At 41.3% G+C, this 15,837-nt stretch overlaps 1 protein-coding gene across 1 annotated transcript in view; it reads left to right on the top strand.

Annotated features, from left to right (window-relative positions):
* The window catches only part of TUBGCP6 (tubulin gamma complex component 6), a 92,043-nt gene that overhangs the window by 13,387 nt on the left and 62,819 nt on the right, over nt 1-15,837 (top strand). The window contains exons 4-7 of the mRNA XM_077473122.1: nt 5,965-6,175; nt 7,021-7,194; nt 11,610-11,731; nt 11,821-11,896. Coding sequence (XP_077329248.1) covers nt 5,965-6,175; nt 7,021-7,194; nt 11,610-11,731; nt 11,821-11,896 — 583 coding nt within the window. The remainder of the gene's footprint in view (nt 1-5,964; nt 6,176-7,020; nt 7,195-11,609; nt 11,732-11,820; nt 11,897-15,837) is intronic.

Below are 15,837 nucleotides of genomic sequence, written 5' to 3'. Positions count from 1 at the left end.
TATGGTGATACCACATGTGTGAGACTTTTACACAGCATGACCACATATAGAGGCCCAACATGCAGGGAGCACCATCAGGTGTTCTGGAGCATAAATTACACATCTAATTTCCTGAATACCACTTACACTGGCCCTGGAGCACCAGGACAATAAAAACGCCCCAAAAATGACCCCATTTTGGAGAGTAAACACCCCAACATATAATCTGAGCCATAATGAGTCTTTTGAACATGTCATTTTTTTTTTTTCTACACATTTTTGGAAAATGTGGAAAGAAATTTAAAAAAAAAATGCGTTTTAAACAAAAGTTGTCCATTTATACAATATTTTTAGCACATAGCATGTACATACCAAAGATGATACCCCAAAATAGATTCTCCTACTCCTAAGTATGGCGATACCACATGTGTGAGACTTCCACAGCCTGGCCACATACAGAGGGGGAGTATGGCTGGGTACGGCTGAGTATTGCCCAGAATGGCTGGGGGTGGATGAGTATTGCTGAGTATGTATGGCTGAGCAAGGATGGGTGGATAAAGGTGCCAAATGTGACACTGGAGGGGGGAAGATACGGAAAAGCGGATGTTCCATTTTTGGGTGGAACTCCGCTTTAATGCATAGAAAACAAGATAAAAAAACCTTTTGCTTTTACAACTCCTTTAAGGTTTCAGGCCCCGGTTCACACTAGTGCAATGCCAGACATTGCATGTGATTCACACCGCATTGCTGTTCAGTTCACATGTGATGTCTGTGCGATGCGATTTCAGTCATACAAACTGTATGGCTGAAATCGCAACACATTTGCACCAAAATGGTACAGGACCCTTTTTTTTGGTCTGTACTGGAATCGGATTGCATGGGTGTTCACACTTATGCTATCCGATTCCTGCACCATTTCACAGTTCGTTCTGCAATCTGCTGACCAATCGGGGAGTTACAGTAACCAAGACTGTAATGTTAATTTCCATAGCACGTCACAGGAAGCACCCTCATGGCTTACAGAGGACAGTATTAGAAATAGACTTGAAAAACATAACATAAGTCACCGGGACCAGATGACTCTTTTAGAGGAGCTGCAGTCTGCTCGCGTAATTTGTAATATTATTATTATTATACAGGTTTTATATAGCGCCAACAGTTTGCTCAGCGCTTTAATAAAAACATCTTTTCCATTTTGAAGCTTCCCTCCAACCACTTTTGCATATTTTATATACTGTGTTTCTGTACTTGCCAAAGATGACTCTTATGACGTATCCCCTCTCCCTTCCCAGCAAGCTCTCACCAGAATGAGAGAGGGAGCTGTGCATGATGCTATAAGCCTAGGCTAATGACCAGATAAGAAACGGGAAGTGGGTTCTATAAGGTATTTACTGGCAGAAAAAAAGTTTTACTCTCCAAAGTTAAAACAACAAGGGCAGAAGATTTATTAGATGGAAATATAAAAAATTACTGAAGGTCTACTTAAAGGAGCTCAGTCATATGACAGCCAGACCATTGTTCCTAATTTTTGTGGACAGTCTACTGACTGGATGGGTAACAGCTGATTGGAGAAAAGCCAACGTGGCACCAATATTTAAAAAAGGGCCGAGATACATCCCTGGGAACTACAGACAAGTTAGCCTAACATCAATAGTATGCAAGCTCTTGGAGGGAATGATAAGGGACTATAGATAAGATTTTAGTAAAAAAAACTGTATCATTAGCAGTAATCAGCACGGGTTCATGAAGAATCATTCTTGCCAGACCAATCTATTAACCTTCCATGAAGAAATGAGCTGCCATCCATATAAAGGAAGGGCTAAGGATTTGGGATATCTAGCTTTTGCAAAGGCATTCAATACAGTTCCCCACCAATGGTTAGTGTACAAATTAAGGTCTGTTGGCATGGACCATAGGGCGAGTACATGGATTGAAAACCTGGTTACGGGGGGGGAGTCAAAGGGTGGTGATAAATAGGGAGTACTCGGAATGGACTGGTGTAGAAAGCGGGGTCCCACAGGGTTCTGTCCTGGGACCAATCCTATTTAATTTTATTCATAAAAGATCTGGAGGTTGGGATAAATGTCTCAATCTCAGTATTTGCGGACGATACATAATTAAGCAGGGCAATAACTTCTGTGTAGGATGTGGAAACCTTGCAAGAAGACCTAAACAAATTAATGGGGCTGGCATCTACATGGCAAATGAGGTTTAATGTTGAAAAATGTAAAGTAATGCATTTGGGTGGTAAAAATATGAATTCAATTTACTCACTAGGGGGAGATCCTCTGGGGGAATCTACGATGGAAAAGGACCTGGGGGTCCTAGTAGATGACCAGCTCAGCAATGGCATGCAATGCCAAGCTGCTGCAAGCAAAGCCAACAGAATATTAGCATGCATTAAAAAGGGGATTAACTCTAGAGATAAAACGAAATTGTCTCGCTCTAAAAGACTCTGGTTTGGTCACACCTGGAGTATGCTTTCCAGTTCTGGGCACCAGTTCTCAGGAAGGATGTGCTGGAACTGGAGAGAGTCCCGAGAAGGGCAACGAAGCCAATTAAGGGACTGGAGGATCTCCACTATGGGGAAGGACTAGAAGCATTGAGAGGGGATATGATATCAATGTACAAATACCTTACTGGTGACCCTAGCATAGGGAACAAACTTTTCGGTGAAAGGGAGTTTGAAAAGACACGCAGCCATTCACTAAAATTAGAAGAGAAGCGGGTTAACCTTTAAACTGCTTAGAGGAGTCTTTACTGTAAGAGTGGTAAGGATGTGGAATTCTCTTCCACAAGCAGTGATATCAGCAGGGGGCAGTGATAATTTCAAAAAGCTATTAGATGAGTACCTTAACGACCACAACATACAGGGTTATACAATATTAAAAATGGGGGGAGGGGGGAAAAGGGGAGAAGGGTGGGACTTTTAGATGAAGCACACAGCAAGTAAAAAAGTTGGTCAAGCGACTAGAAAATGAAATTTATTCATATTTCATAATCCATAATCCACCATAAAACATTTTGGGCATCAAGCCTCTAACAAATATTTTGGGCATCAAACCTCTATAAGGTGGATCTTAAATAAACAAACAATGTATAAAAATGTATCACAATCCAATAGATCTTATCATTTGAAAAAAGCAGCAATGACAATTAATGCATAAAGTACACAGAGTGATAGTAAATTATATTGAATACACATAAAATCAAATGATGTCTTATTATTCCATGATTAATGTAGGAATTAAAAAGCGATAAAAGCTCGACGCGTTTCGCGGCACGACAACCGCTCATCAGGAGCAAAATCATGGAGTAAATCTAAAAAAATATAGAATAAAAAATGAACAAAAGATAAAAAAATAAAATAACAAAGATTGAATAAGAAGTATAAAAGGAAGAGAAGTATAATTTTATAATTAATGAGAGCTATGCATCCAACTCACGTCTGCACCCACACACCAGCAGATTAGCATCGAGGATCGCCACAACATCGCAGAGCAAAACTCCCGGTCACCACAAAGGCTAGCATGGGCGATAACACCCACCACAGGCACCTCCAAAGTGAAAATGTGCATGTGTGAGGTGTGAATGAAAATCCCAGAAGGGAGCCTAGGTGAAAATAATTGGAAAAAATAAAAAATTATGTTAATAATGTGTGTATGTTAGTGTATCAACAAAGTAAAAAAAAATAAAAAATAAATAAAAATAAAAATAAAATTTTAGTGTACCTATAGCCAAAAAGTGGGCCATAAAAAAGTGAATATGATCTGTCAAATAGAGCAGATGATGGTGTGTGAACCTAACTGAGGAAATGCCTAAATAGGTGCACCGCCTTTTGTCCCGCCCCCAGCACCACGCTGGCCGAGACAACACCGACGAGAGGAATGCTTTCACCTGGGCGGCTCAGCCGTCCGGCGATTAGCGCCAGTCCATCTACCTCAGTGTGTCCAAACCAGGGGATGACATATCGCCAGCAGTGCACAGCCACAAAGGACAGAGCACTCCTGACGTCCCCAGCGTGATGCTGGCAGGCAGGGACCAGAGGTCCGCCCCCTCCGCATCACAAGGAGGCGGGAAAGGGCGGCGTACCCGCAAGGCACATTTCAGTAACCGGAAGACCAGCAACAGCGAACGAGGCAGCGGAACCAAATGCAAGCCCCAAGGTGTGCAAATGCAGACCCGGGACACAACAGCCCACACCAAAAACATAATGTTTATATGGTTTAATAGTCAATATATATATAATATATAATAATAATATAATATATTCATATTTTCTCTTTGAATATATTGACTATTAAACCATATAAACATTATGTTTTTGGTGTGGGCTGTTGTGTCCCCGGTCTGCATTTGCACACCTTGGGGCTTGCATTTGGTTCCGCTGCCTCGTTCGCTGTTGCTGGTCTTCCGGTTACTGAAATGTGCCTTGCGGGTACGCCGCCCTTTCCCGCCTCCTTGTGATGCGGAGGGGGCGGACCTCTGGTCCCTGCCTGCCAGCATCACGCTGGGGACGTCAGGAGTGCTCTGTCCTTTGTGGCTGTGCACTGCTGGCGATATGTCATCCCCTGGTTTGGACACACTGAGGTAGATGGACTGGCGCTAATCGCCGGACGGCTGAGCCGCCCAGGTGAAAGCATTCCTCTCGTCGGTGTTGTCTCGGCCAGCGTGGTGCTGGGGGTGGGACAAAAGGCGGTGCACCTATTTAGGCATTTCCTCAGTTAGGTTCACACACCATCATCTGCTCTATTTGACAGATCATATTCACTTTTTTATGGCCCACTTTTTGGCTATAGGTACACTAAAATTTTATTTTTATTTTTATTTTTTTCTTATTTTTTTTTCACTTTGTTGATACACTAACATACACACATTATTAACATAATTTTTTATTTTTATTTTTTCCAATTATTTTCACCTAGGCTCCCTTCTGGGATTTTCATTCACACCTCACACATGCACATTTTCACTTTGGAGGTGCCTGTGGTGGGTGTTATCGCCCATGCTAGCCTTTGTGGTGACCGGGAGTTTTGCTCTGCGATGTTGTGGCGATCCTCGATGCTAATCTGCTGGTGTGTGGGTGCAGACGTGAGTTGGATGCATAGCTCTCATTAATTATAAAATTATACTTCTCTTCCTTTTATACTTCTTATTCAATCTTTGTTATTTTATTTTTTTATCTTTTGTTCATTTTTTATTCTATATTTTTTTAGATTTACTCCATGATTTTGCTCCTGATGAGCGGTTGTCGTGCCGCGAAACGCGTCGAGCTTTTATCGCTTTTTAATTCCTACATTAATCATGGAATAATAAGACATCATTTGATTTTATGTGTATTCAATATAATTTACTATCACTCTGTGTACTTTATGCATTAATTGTCATTGCTGCTTTTTTCAAATGTTAAGATCTATTGGATTGTGATACATTTTTATACATTGTTTGTTTATTTAAGATCCACCTTATAGAGGTTTGATGCCCAAAATATTTGTTAGAGGCTTGATGCCCAAAATGTTTTATGGTGGATTATGGATTATGAAATATGAATAAATTTCATTTTCTAGTCGCTTGACCAACTTTTTTACTTGCTGTGCGCTTCATCTAAAAGTCCCACCCTTCTCCCCTTTTTCCCCCCTCCCCCCATTTTTTATATTTTGATAGGGATGGAGGCGGGCACCTCTTTCATGCTCGCTTCATTTAAAGTCCCAAAATTGTGCTCTGCTTATTTAGGGTTATACAATGTATTATTAACATAAAAACAGACACACTGGATGGACTTGTGTTTCTTTTATTTTTTCATTTTTTTTTCAACCTTGCTAACTATGTAACTTTGCAGAAGAAAAATAAACATAACCTGTTACACGAGCCTCTGGGACCCATGAATGGCAATGGTATTTCATATGATTATTTGTAGATTTTTGGGTTATGTGTTACAGGTTAGCTTTGACGTGAACACATTACCAATACATTTTTTTCCCTTAGTCCTCCAGGTAAGAGAGAAGATCCCTATCTCACGGAGGCAGGCCGAGAAGCATTTGATAAAATGTATAAAATATATGAGGGAGGTTTGCAGATGCTCAGCAACACAGCTATACAGTCGGCACCTTATGTGATGCTTAAAGAGCCTGAGCTGGTGAAGGATGTTCTCAATGTTCTTATTGGTGTTGTGTCCTCTACATTCTCCTTTAACCAGGTAAATCATACTCGTGAATGTTTCCTCAAGTAGCTGTAATGCAAATGCTGTCAAACTTCACTGAACAAGTGTCATAAGATGCAGATTTCTAGGTTTCTTCCTTACAACCCAAACTGAATCGGTGAATTTTTTTTTTTAAATGTATTATTTATATATACCATACCTAATGGTCTGTTACTTGTATATAAATGTTTAGCTTGGTATTCTGTACGCAGTCCTTAAAATGCTATATTAGGTGATTTTATGAAGATCTTAATGGTGCATTTAGTGCCCAACACTCAGCCCACTGTCCCTCTTATGTGTGGCCTGCTGATTGTTGGGCACCAGGTAAATGCAACTAGCACAGCTCCTGATACGTTGACGCACTTAAATTGTAAACAAAGTATTTTGAATGCAGACGGCCACTCTTCACCTGAAATTTTCAACCATATCCAAGCGGATCCGCCTGCTCAGCGAGGGATCTGACTGCTGATCCCCACTGAGGTGGATGACTGGTCCAAGTTCACTCTGCTATGCAGAGCAGACATGGACACAGCCCACTGTTCTCTATTGGACGGATGGATAGATAAGGATTACATGTCCATTTCTATTCGATTGTTGTCCTATCTGTTCCGCCCGACGGATGATGAACGTATTCCCATACGTCTGTTTTTTAGCGGAATGGATTGGATGACTGCGGAAACATGTCCGCTGACATCTGCCGGTCCATAGAGAACAATGGGTGGTCCGATCGGGTCCACCCTAGACATGTCTGAACATTTTGCTACTTGCAGGAACTAGAAATTGATCAAGAATTTTTTTTATGTTTAATTGAGATTCCGTTTAATATTTGCCCTTTTTTGCAGCCCACTCAAGCCTTTGTAGTTAAGCAGGGTATCTATGTATCTGGAACGTCCCCTGAAAACATAGCTAATCTGTTGGCACAAGTGGCTGAATATGGGACTTACTATACCAGGCTGAGTCATTTTTCATTGCAATCTGCCCTGGACTCCTCACAAAGCAAAGGCCTTGTATTTCAGGTACTGTGAATGTTCTAATATTTTATGTCAAGTAGCAAATGTGATGTTTTGCCCTTTTTCTTAACCCCCTATGAGTGAAGAACCTTTTTATATAGAGCACTGACCCCTCCACCCTTACCTGTTTTCAGTGTCATTCTAGGAGAATGGGGTCTGAATTTTTATTTTGTCTTTATTAAAGAGCATATTATTTACTGTATGTTGGATGCTATTATGCTTTGTAGCAAGATACTATCATGAAGAAAAAGTTCCCATTGTTGGTTCCCACAATTGTTTGTCTGCCAAACAAAGTGTAACAGTAGGAAGAAATCTAACCATGCCCTCTCGGGCATCTCTTTCTGCAATGATTTCTTCATGTTTGTTTCTAGAGTGTGTCGTGCTTTTCTCTGGGCTCTCCTGTGGATTTTGCCCATGAGAAGGACCTAGGTCAGCTTTCTGACTGCAGCTTCTTTCCTGGCCCTGTCTGGCAGCAAAGTGTCATTGAGGACCCCATCATTCCCCTTTTTTAGTTCCATAACGATTTTTATTGAAATTCAACATAACAGGATGGCCAAAATGTATAGTTGAAAACATATCTCCTTCATGGTCAGTACACAGAAGTCACAGCTTGAGTGTCTTATGCAGACAAATGGAAAGAAGGATGTGGGGAACAAAAACTAGATCCTCACTACTTATGTGGCAAGCATGCAATGTACAATTCTGGACCATACAACCAATTTGTCCTTGGTCTATTGTGAAAGTGAATGCATGAAATTACTGTATATCAAGTAGACGTATACATGCAAAAAGGAACATTAAGGATGGACACATTTTCAGATTTGAAAAAATATATAGTCAAATCTACCGACCAAGGGTCGGTTCCCCCATGTATCCATCCGCAAGGGTAATTGCCCATTATAGGAGAAGAAAAGACAGAGAGGTGACAGACAGAAAAGTAAAAATAGAAAACTATGAAGAGGAGAAGGAGGGAAAGAAGAAAAAGAAAAGGGGGAAAAAAAAGTGTTTTTTATTTATTTTTTCCTTCCCCTCTCTAAACTCAAGTGAGAAAGGGGAGGGGGTAGCCATCACCCCCCCCCCCCTTTTTTTTTTTATGTACTTAGTGAGAAGGGTTAATGTTAGGGTGATTGGGCCCACTTGCATTGGCATATCCTGCATGTAGAAGTGTGGTGCTGCATTAATTCCAGACTCAAGAGTGACAATATGTTCCGTGTTTGTGAGAGTAGCACCAGGGTGTCCAGCAAGCAATAGGTATGAAGACTGACAGGCCAGCCATATGACTTAAACAGCCTATCCAAAGACTGAATATCTAAGTGAAAATCACCCTGATGACCAAACTGTGGATTCCCCCCCCCCCCCCCCCCAGACAGCAATATATGTTTACCTTATCTGCCATGTCCCCAGTCTCTCAACAACTCATATAGATTGTCTGCAGTTTATGACCGCTTTCTGTAGCTTACATTCACTGAATACTATGTGTGGCCCTTTTGGTGGTGATAGCAGCCTTACGTGAGGCCCCCAATAGCAAGAAAGTTGATTACCACTGATCTATCATACAGTATATACTGTATACTTTACATCCCTGCACATGGTGTTAAGTGTGTGTGTGTGTGTGTGTGTATATGTGTGTGTGTATATGTGTGTGTGTGTGTATATATATATATATATATATATATATATATATATATATATATATATATATATATATATATATATATATATTATAGTGTGTATGTCAAGGATATAATTCCACAAATTAAAATATTTTGCTGTACGTTATACTTGGACCCCTTCCACACTGGGTCGTTTTGCAGGTGCTATTGTGCTAAAAATAACACCTGCAAACCGACCTGAAACAGCCGCTGTTGTGCCTCCAGTGTGAAAGCCCCGAGGGAATGGTGCACTAGCAGGACAGTAAAAAAAAGTCCTGCTAGCAGCATCTTTGGAGCGTTGTGTATACCGCTCCTGCCCATTGAAATCAATGGGGCACCGCGGCTATACTGCTGGCAAAGCGCCTCTGCAGAGATGCTTTGCGGTGGTTTATAACCCTTTCTCGGCCGCTAGCGGGGGGTAAAATCGTCCTGCTAGCGGCCAAATAGTGCCACAAATCTGACGGTAAATCGCTGCTAAAAATAGCGGCGCTTTACCGCCAACGCACCTCCCCGCCCCAGTGTGGCCTTAAAGTGGATGTAAACCCCATTCATGAAATCTGACCTGGGCACATACAGTGCCTTGCGAAAGTATTCGGCCCCCTTGAACTTTTCAACCTTTTGCCACATTTCAGGCTTCAAACATAAAGATATAAAATTTTAATTTTTTGTGAAGAATCACCAACAAGTGGGACACAATTGTGAAGTGGAACAAAATCTATTGGATATTTTAAACTTTTTTAGCAAATAAAAAACTGAAAAGTGGTGCGTGCAAAATTATTCGGCCCCTTTACTTTCAGTGCAGCAAACTCACTCCAGAAGTTCAGCGAGGATCTCTGAATGATCCAATGTTGTCCTAAACTGACTGATGGTGATAAATAGAATCCACCTGTGTGTAATCAAGTCTCTGTATAAATGCACCTGCTCTGTGATAGTCTCAGGGTTCTGTTGAAAGCGCAGAGAGCATCATGAAGACCAAGGAACACACCAGGCAGGTCCGTAATACTGTTGTGGAGAAGTTTAAAGCCGGATTTGGATACCAAAAGATTTCCCGAGCTTTAAACATCCCAAGGAGCACTGTGCAAGCGATCATTTTGAAATGGAAGGAGTATCAGACCACTGCAAATCTACCAAGACCTGGCCGTCCCTCTAAACTTTCAGCTCAGACAAGGAGAAAACTGATCAGAGATGCAGCCAAGAGGCCCATGATCACTCTGAATGAACTGCAGAGAACTACAGCTGAGGTGGGAGAGTCTGTCCATAGGACAACAATCAGTCGTACACTGCACAAATCTGGCCTTTATGGAAGAGTGGCAAGAAGAAAGCCATTTCTCAAAGATATCCATAAAAAGTCTCGTCTAAAGTTTGCCACAAGCCACCTGGGAGACACACCAAACATGTGGAAGAAGGTGCTCTGGTCAGATGAAACCAAAATCAAACTTTTTGCCCACAATGCAAAACGATATGTTTGGCGTAAAAGCAACACAGCTCATCACCCTCAACACACCATCCCCACTGTCAAACATGGTGGTGGCAGCATCATGGTTTGGGCCTGCTTTTCTTCAGCAGGGACAGGGAAGATGGTTAAAATTGAGGGGAAGATGGATGCAGCCAAATACAGGACCATTCTGGATGAAAACCTGTTGGAGTCTGCAAAAGACCTGAAACTGGGACGGAGATTTATCTTCCAACAAGACAATGATCCCAAACATACAGCAAAATCTACAAAGGAATGGTTCACAAATAAACGTATCCAGGTGTTAGAATGGCCAAGTCAAAGTCCAGACCTGAATCCAATCAAGAATCTGTGGAAAGAGCTGAAAACTGCTGTTCACAAACGCTCTCCATCCAACCTCACTGAGCTCGAGCTGTTTTGCAAGGAAGAATGGGCAAGAATTTCAGTCTCTCGATGTGCAAAACTGATAGAGACATACCCCAAGTGACTTGCAGCTGTAATCGCAGCAAAAGGTGGCTCTACAAAGTATTAACGCAAGGGGGGCGATTAATTTTGCACGCCCCACTTTTCATTTTTTAGTTAAAAAAGTTTCAAAAATCCAATAGATTTCGTTCCACTTCACAATTGTGTCCCACTTGTTGGTGATTCTTCACAAAAAATAAAAATGTTATATCTTTATGTTTGAAGCCTGAAATGTGGCAAAAGGTTGAAAAGTTCAAGGGGGCCGAATACTTTCGCAAGGCACTGTATATCTGTAGTGATTACTTATCTCTCTCCAGGCCCTAAGTCCCGTGTCTTTCTGCTGCTCCATTATCAGCATGATAACTTCTCACAAGTTCTCCAACATGGGAGATAAAAGCAGCTGGAAACGTGTGTCGGTGGGTGCTATAGATTAGCAGAGAGTTTGTCTATTCACAGCACAGCTCTGAAAGTTTCTTCGTTCCTCTGCCAATGTGGAGAGGCTGTGTGCCTTTCCTCTAATTAGGTCACACACCATGTATTCCCAGACTCCCCTCCCACTGCTGAAACGGGAAGAAAAATGTCTAACACGATGTGCACTTTCTAAAGAGTCTAGAAAGCTGAAGACAGCAAATAAACAAGTGCAGCTTATGTAGGAAGATTTGTTTCATCTGTGTATCATCTGAGGCTGTTCACTTCACTGGGTATATGTGAGGGTTTACATCCACTTTAATAGATTGACCCAGATTTGAACTATACATTTATTCTCTTATTGGATGGTGCTTCAATCTGAGGAACGTTAATGAATTTCAAGCCGGTTTGCTAAACTAAATCTTATTATTTGTATTTTATTTTAGGCTTTTAAAAGTGGCCTCAGGAAATACTTGCAATACTATCGTGCATGTGTTCTGTCAACTCCAAATACACTATCTCTCCTCACTATCAGCTTCCTCTTCAGAAAACTCGGGCGTCAATTGAGGTATTTACATAGGCTTTTTGTTTGCGAACGTGCCATAATCTTTTTGTGAATACATTGTATTTTAACAAATGTACATTTTCCACATCTAGATATTTAGCAGAACTTTGCTGCGTTGGGACACTGGGAATGGGTGGCAACAGGGGGAACAACTGTTCATTCCCTACAGTGAGTATGACGAAGTCAATCTACTATTGTTCATGCTGTTGAGAAAACACTTTCTGCTTAAATGTATTCTTTTCCATCTTTAAAAAAATATATATTTTCTACATATTTTTAGCTACTTTGAAAGCTAAATAGTTTATGAACACGCTATTGCCAACAGCAGTTAACATTGTCTCATTAACCCCATTATTGTTTTGTCTGCTTTTCCTTCCTACCTTTGCTTCTTTGTGTTGTGTTCTTCATCGAAGGTTCATTTCTGATTGACACACATTGAGCAAAGTGAGGGGAACAAATCCACCTCCCTCACTTTTGGGTGCTGAAACCACTGTCACTGACAGCTGTATGTCCATAAATAATTTCTGGGGCTTGGGATCATGAGCTTGACTACAAAGTAGGAATTCTAGCAGCCAAGTTTAAGTAGAGTAAAGATGATATAGATTTGAAGGAAGGAAAAAATACAGTTTTGTAGATGAACCACTGGAGGTAACATTTCAACCTTCCTATGTCATTGTTGGGAGAAGTATGCGGGAAGTACATTTTGTTTTCTTTATTGCACATCCCAGGTCAAATGGTATCTTCAAATTAAAGTATGAATTAAGCTGTGGCGCTAAAACCTTTTCTAACAAATATCCTGGTGTCAAAAAGGTGTGTAGAGATCTAATCAGTGTAATAAATAGATGGCCCTATTTGTTGCCCCGGAAAATAATATAAATAAATACTGTGAATTAATGTGAAATGTGTGGTCTCCTGAGGACCACCATATAAGTGGTACCTGCCAAATATTATATATATACTTCTTATAAATGCGTGTTGTGTAAAAAATTAAAATACAAAAAAATTTTCTGTTGGCATGCAACTCAAAAAGTGCACATGTGTTATAACCAAAGAATAGTGAAAATATTGCATAAAATTGTAAATAAATAAACCATATATGCTAAGTGAGAGAGATCATATGCGAACCACAAGCCACTATATTAGTGGTCTGTAAACTGTGCTCTATATTATGAGTCCCAAGAGTGACAGTCCTAAATAGTCATAAAAATAGTCATAAAAATAACAAGAACAGCAAAAACAAAAAGAATTCTTTCAATGCCCAAACAAATTTTTTCAAAATCGCATCACACAGTTGCTCGAAAAAACGCATAAAGTCTTTTCAAGTAAAAAGGGTAGACCAAAGTGACTAGTGCAGAAAGGTTAGGAACAATCTTCTCCGGTGCGCCACTCAGTGTCAGAGAAATAATTGCGCTCACCAGACAGAGAACCCTAAAAGGGTTAGCCGAGCAGTCACAGTATAAGCCACTGTGCAGCTTTCCTTGGGCTCTGCTCCTGCTGTGCTGGGGGAATGTTCGCCCTTTTACTTCCGCAAATAGTCCGTTTAGCAAGTGCATGAGGGAGGAAACAGAAGTACAACCATAGTGCAACACTGTTTGCTAACGATTTATTTACCTAAAATCCAAACTACTCACAATATTTCATAAAACAATTCGCCTTTGTAATGGCTGCGCTGGCGTTGCTGCCTGTATAGCAGTATGAGGTGCACGTCCTAGGCCACGCCCTACGCGTTTCGTCAGAGCGACGTCATCTTCAAATTCATTAGGATATGTTGTGTTGCCACCTTCAGGAGATTGAAGATTGGCAAAAAAAGACAAATTCCCCTTCTGGGGATTTCCCCTCCCATCTAGGCAAGGTTTTTGTTTTTTTGCTAGTGTCTTAGGTGATTGTCATGCCTGTGTAATGTCTCCATGAAAACAGCTAGTTTTTCAGCGGTGCTATGTGGGATTTGGAGACTAGCTCTTCCAGATCCATTGACTTGGGATTTACTATGCCCAGAGGAATGGTACCCAAACCCCTATCTGAACATGTGGGGAGGTCTTGTAATGTTGACTGTTGGCACTGGACTTTGCAATGATGGGACCATATACAATGATATATTGCCTTAAGGATCAGCAGGGTGCTCTACAGGCCCAGGGCAATGATCCCCAGCTGAGAAGTGGAGTCCATGAAAGCCCTTGTTGCATGGCCCGCCATCATGGGTGAAGATTGGACACCCCTTGGGGGGGGGTCCTGCGGCAGGAAAGGGTGAGTACCTTGGCAAAAGCCCTGCTGGCACCCTTTCCCGAGATCTGTACTCCAGCTTCTCCTTTTACCCCCTTCTCTGAGTGGGACAGACAAGTTGTTGGGCTTTTTATTTTCAAATGTTGTCAGTGTGCTTTGTACCATAACAGGGCTCCACAGGCAGTCTGGGTGGCCCCTGGTGCCAAATGCAGTGGACAGAGCTTTTTATCCCTGCATGCTTCTGCTAGCCAGTAAGGCCACACATGTGCAGTATGGCGGTAGACTTCACAAACGTTGTAGAGCTCTCTGTGACCATGTTGCCATAGATTGCATGGGATAGCGGAGAACAGCGCTGTGGAACTACAGGTCACAGCAGGCCTGAGTGAGGGAAAGAAGCATTCTTTTTCACCAAACTAACACACCTGGAAAAAGGCAAATACTGTTTCCCTGTGTAACCAGCATGCTGGTGCTATTTTTGCACAGTGCCCTGTCAGCTGTTTGAGACCACTATTTTTGGAAGGGTCCCTCGCAAGAACTGTCAACAGGGCCATATCTTAGCGATGTTAGGGAGGAGTAGAACTAGGGGGCGAGGAATCCCAAATACCTTCATCGAGCAGGGAGAATCCTGAACGACGCCTCTCCTAAAAATATTCCTTGGGGGGACGGGTGTCAGTTAGTTCCAGGTGGTTCTGACTCCTCCTACACGTCTGCTTTTTCCACTACTTCTGAGGCACATTGCTCCAGATCCTATGTAACAAACATGGTGTATTTGATTTAAATCAAGTCAATTTTAAATTTATTTTCTTTAAAAAAAATCGTTGATTTTTATCCACCCTGGTAACAAGGGATGAATTCTCATCTGCCAGAATTCTTTTTGGCTTAGACCACCTTTTGTAGCAAGTGAAAGCATTCCTCTTCACCTCCCCTCTTATTAATTAATGGATGAAGAACCAGTGTAGGATTAGAAATTTCCAGTAGATGGGGATGCAGAAGATTCCTCAACCAAGAAATCTACTTCGGAGGAACCCAAGGGTCAGATTTTATCCCAAACCCAGAAGGCCTTTGTGAGTTTTCTTTTTTGTTTACAAACTTGTATTTGAAAGTTTCAAAAAGTTGTACAGAGATAGTGACAGTATAAAATCTCATCAAAACACAATGTAAAGGAAATGGCAAATAGTACAAAATCCTGACTGAAACAACACAAGCTATAAAAATGTGCAGTTTGCAAGGCACAACAGCAGATAATAGTGCTGATAATACATGTAGTGCTAATCATCAAAACGGCATCATTCAAAGATATTGCAATTATCAAACCAAGGAGCCCATTTACGATTTTAATAAGGCATAGTGTGATATAGTGTGTGTGAACTTTTTTCGACTCTATTTATGGAATCCACGCTGTGTTTAATTTGGGAGAGTGAAACTAATGAAGTTCTCCAATGTCTAGCGACCACCCAGTGGATTGCCACACTGATTGTGTGGATTAGTCTCATCTCCAGAGTAGTAGCCTCTACTATGGGAGAAAATAATAGGCGATGAGTTGTGGTAAGAGAAAACTGAACACCTGTACTTGTAGATGCAAAGGTAGACAGTCTTCTCTAAATTGGAACAATGTGGGAGCACCCCCAGAACAAATGGAGAAATAAGCCAGAAGACTGACAACCTCTAAAGCAAAGGGCGGACACATTAGGGAAGAAAGGATGGATTCTCACCAAAGTCCGATACCACCTAGTAGAGTTTCACAGCAATTTACTTGATATTCAGAGACTTCATGCATTTCTTTTAGATTATCCACACATGCATCTCAACCCAAGAGCATTCAGACTCCCATTTTGACATATATATAAGTTTATTGGTTGAAATCTGGTTACTTGGAGAAGTATATATCG

Source organism: Lithobates pipiens, unplaced genomic scaffold, assembly GCF_037356315.1.
Source record: "Lithobates pipiens isolate NorthernLeopardFrog02 unplaced genomic scaffold, aLitPip1_a1.2 Scaffold_8, whole genome shotgun sequence".
In the NCBI taxonomy this organism is placed as follows: domain Eukaryota; kingdom Metazoa; phylum Chordata; class Amphibia; order Anura; family Ranidae; genus Lithobates; species Lithobates pipiens.
Note: the sequence above shows the minus strand (reverse complement) of the source record. Positions and strands in the feature narration are given on the sequence as shown.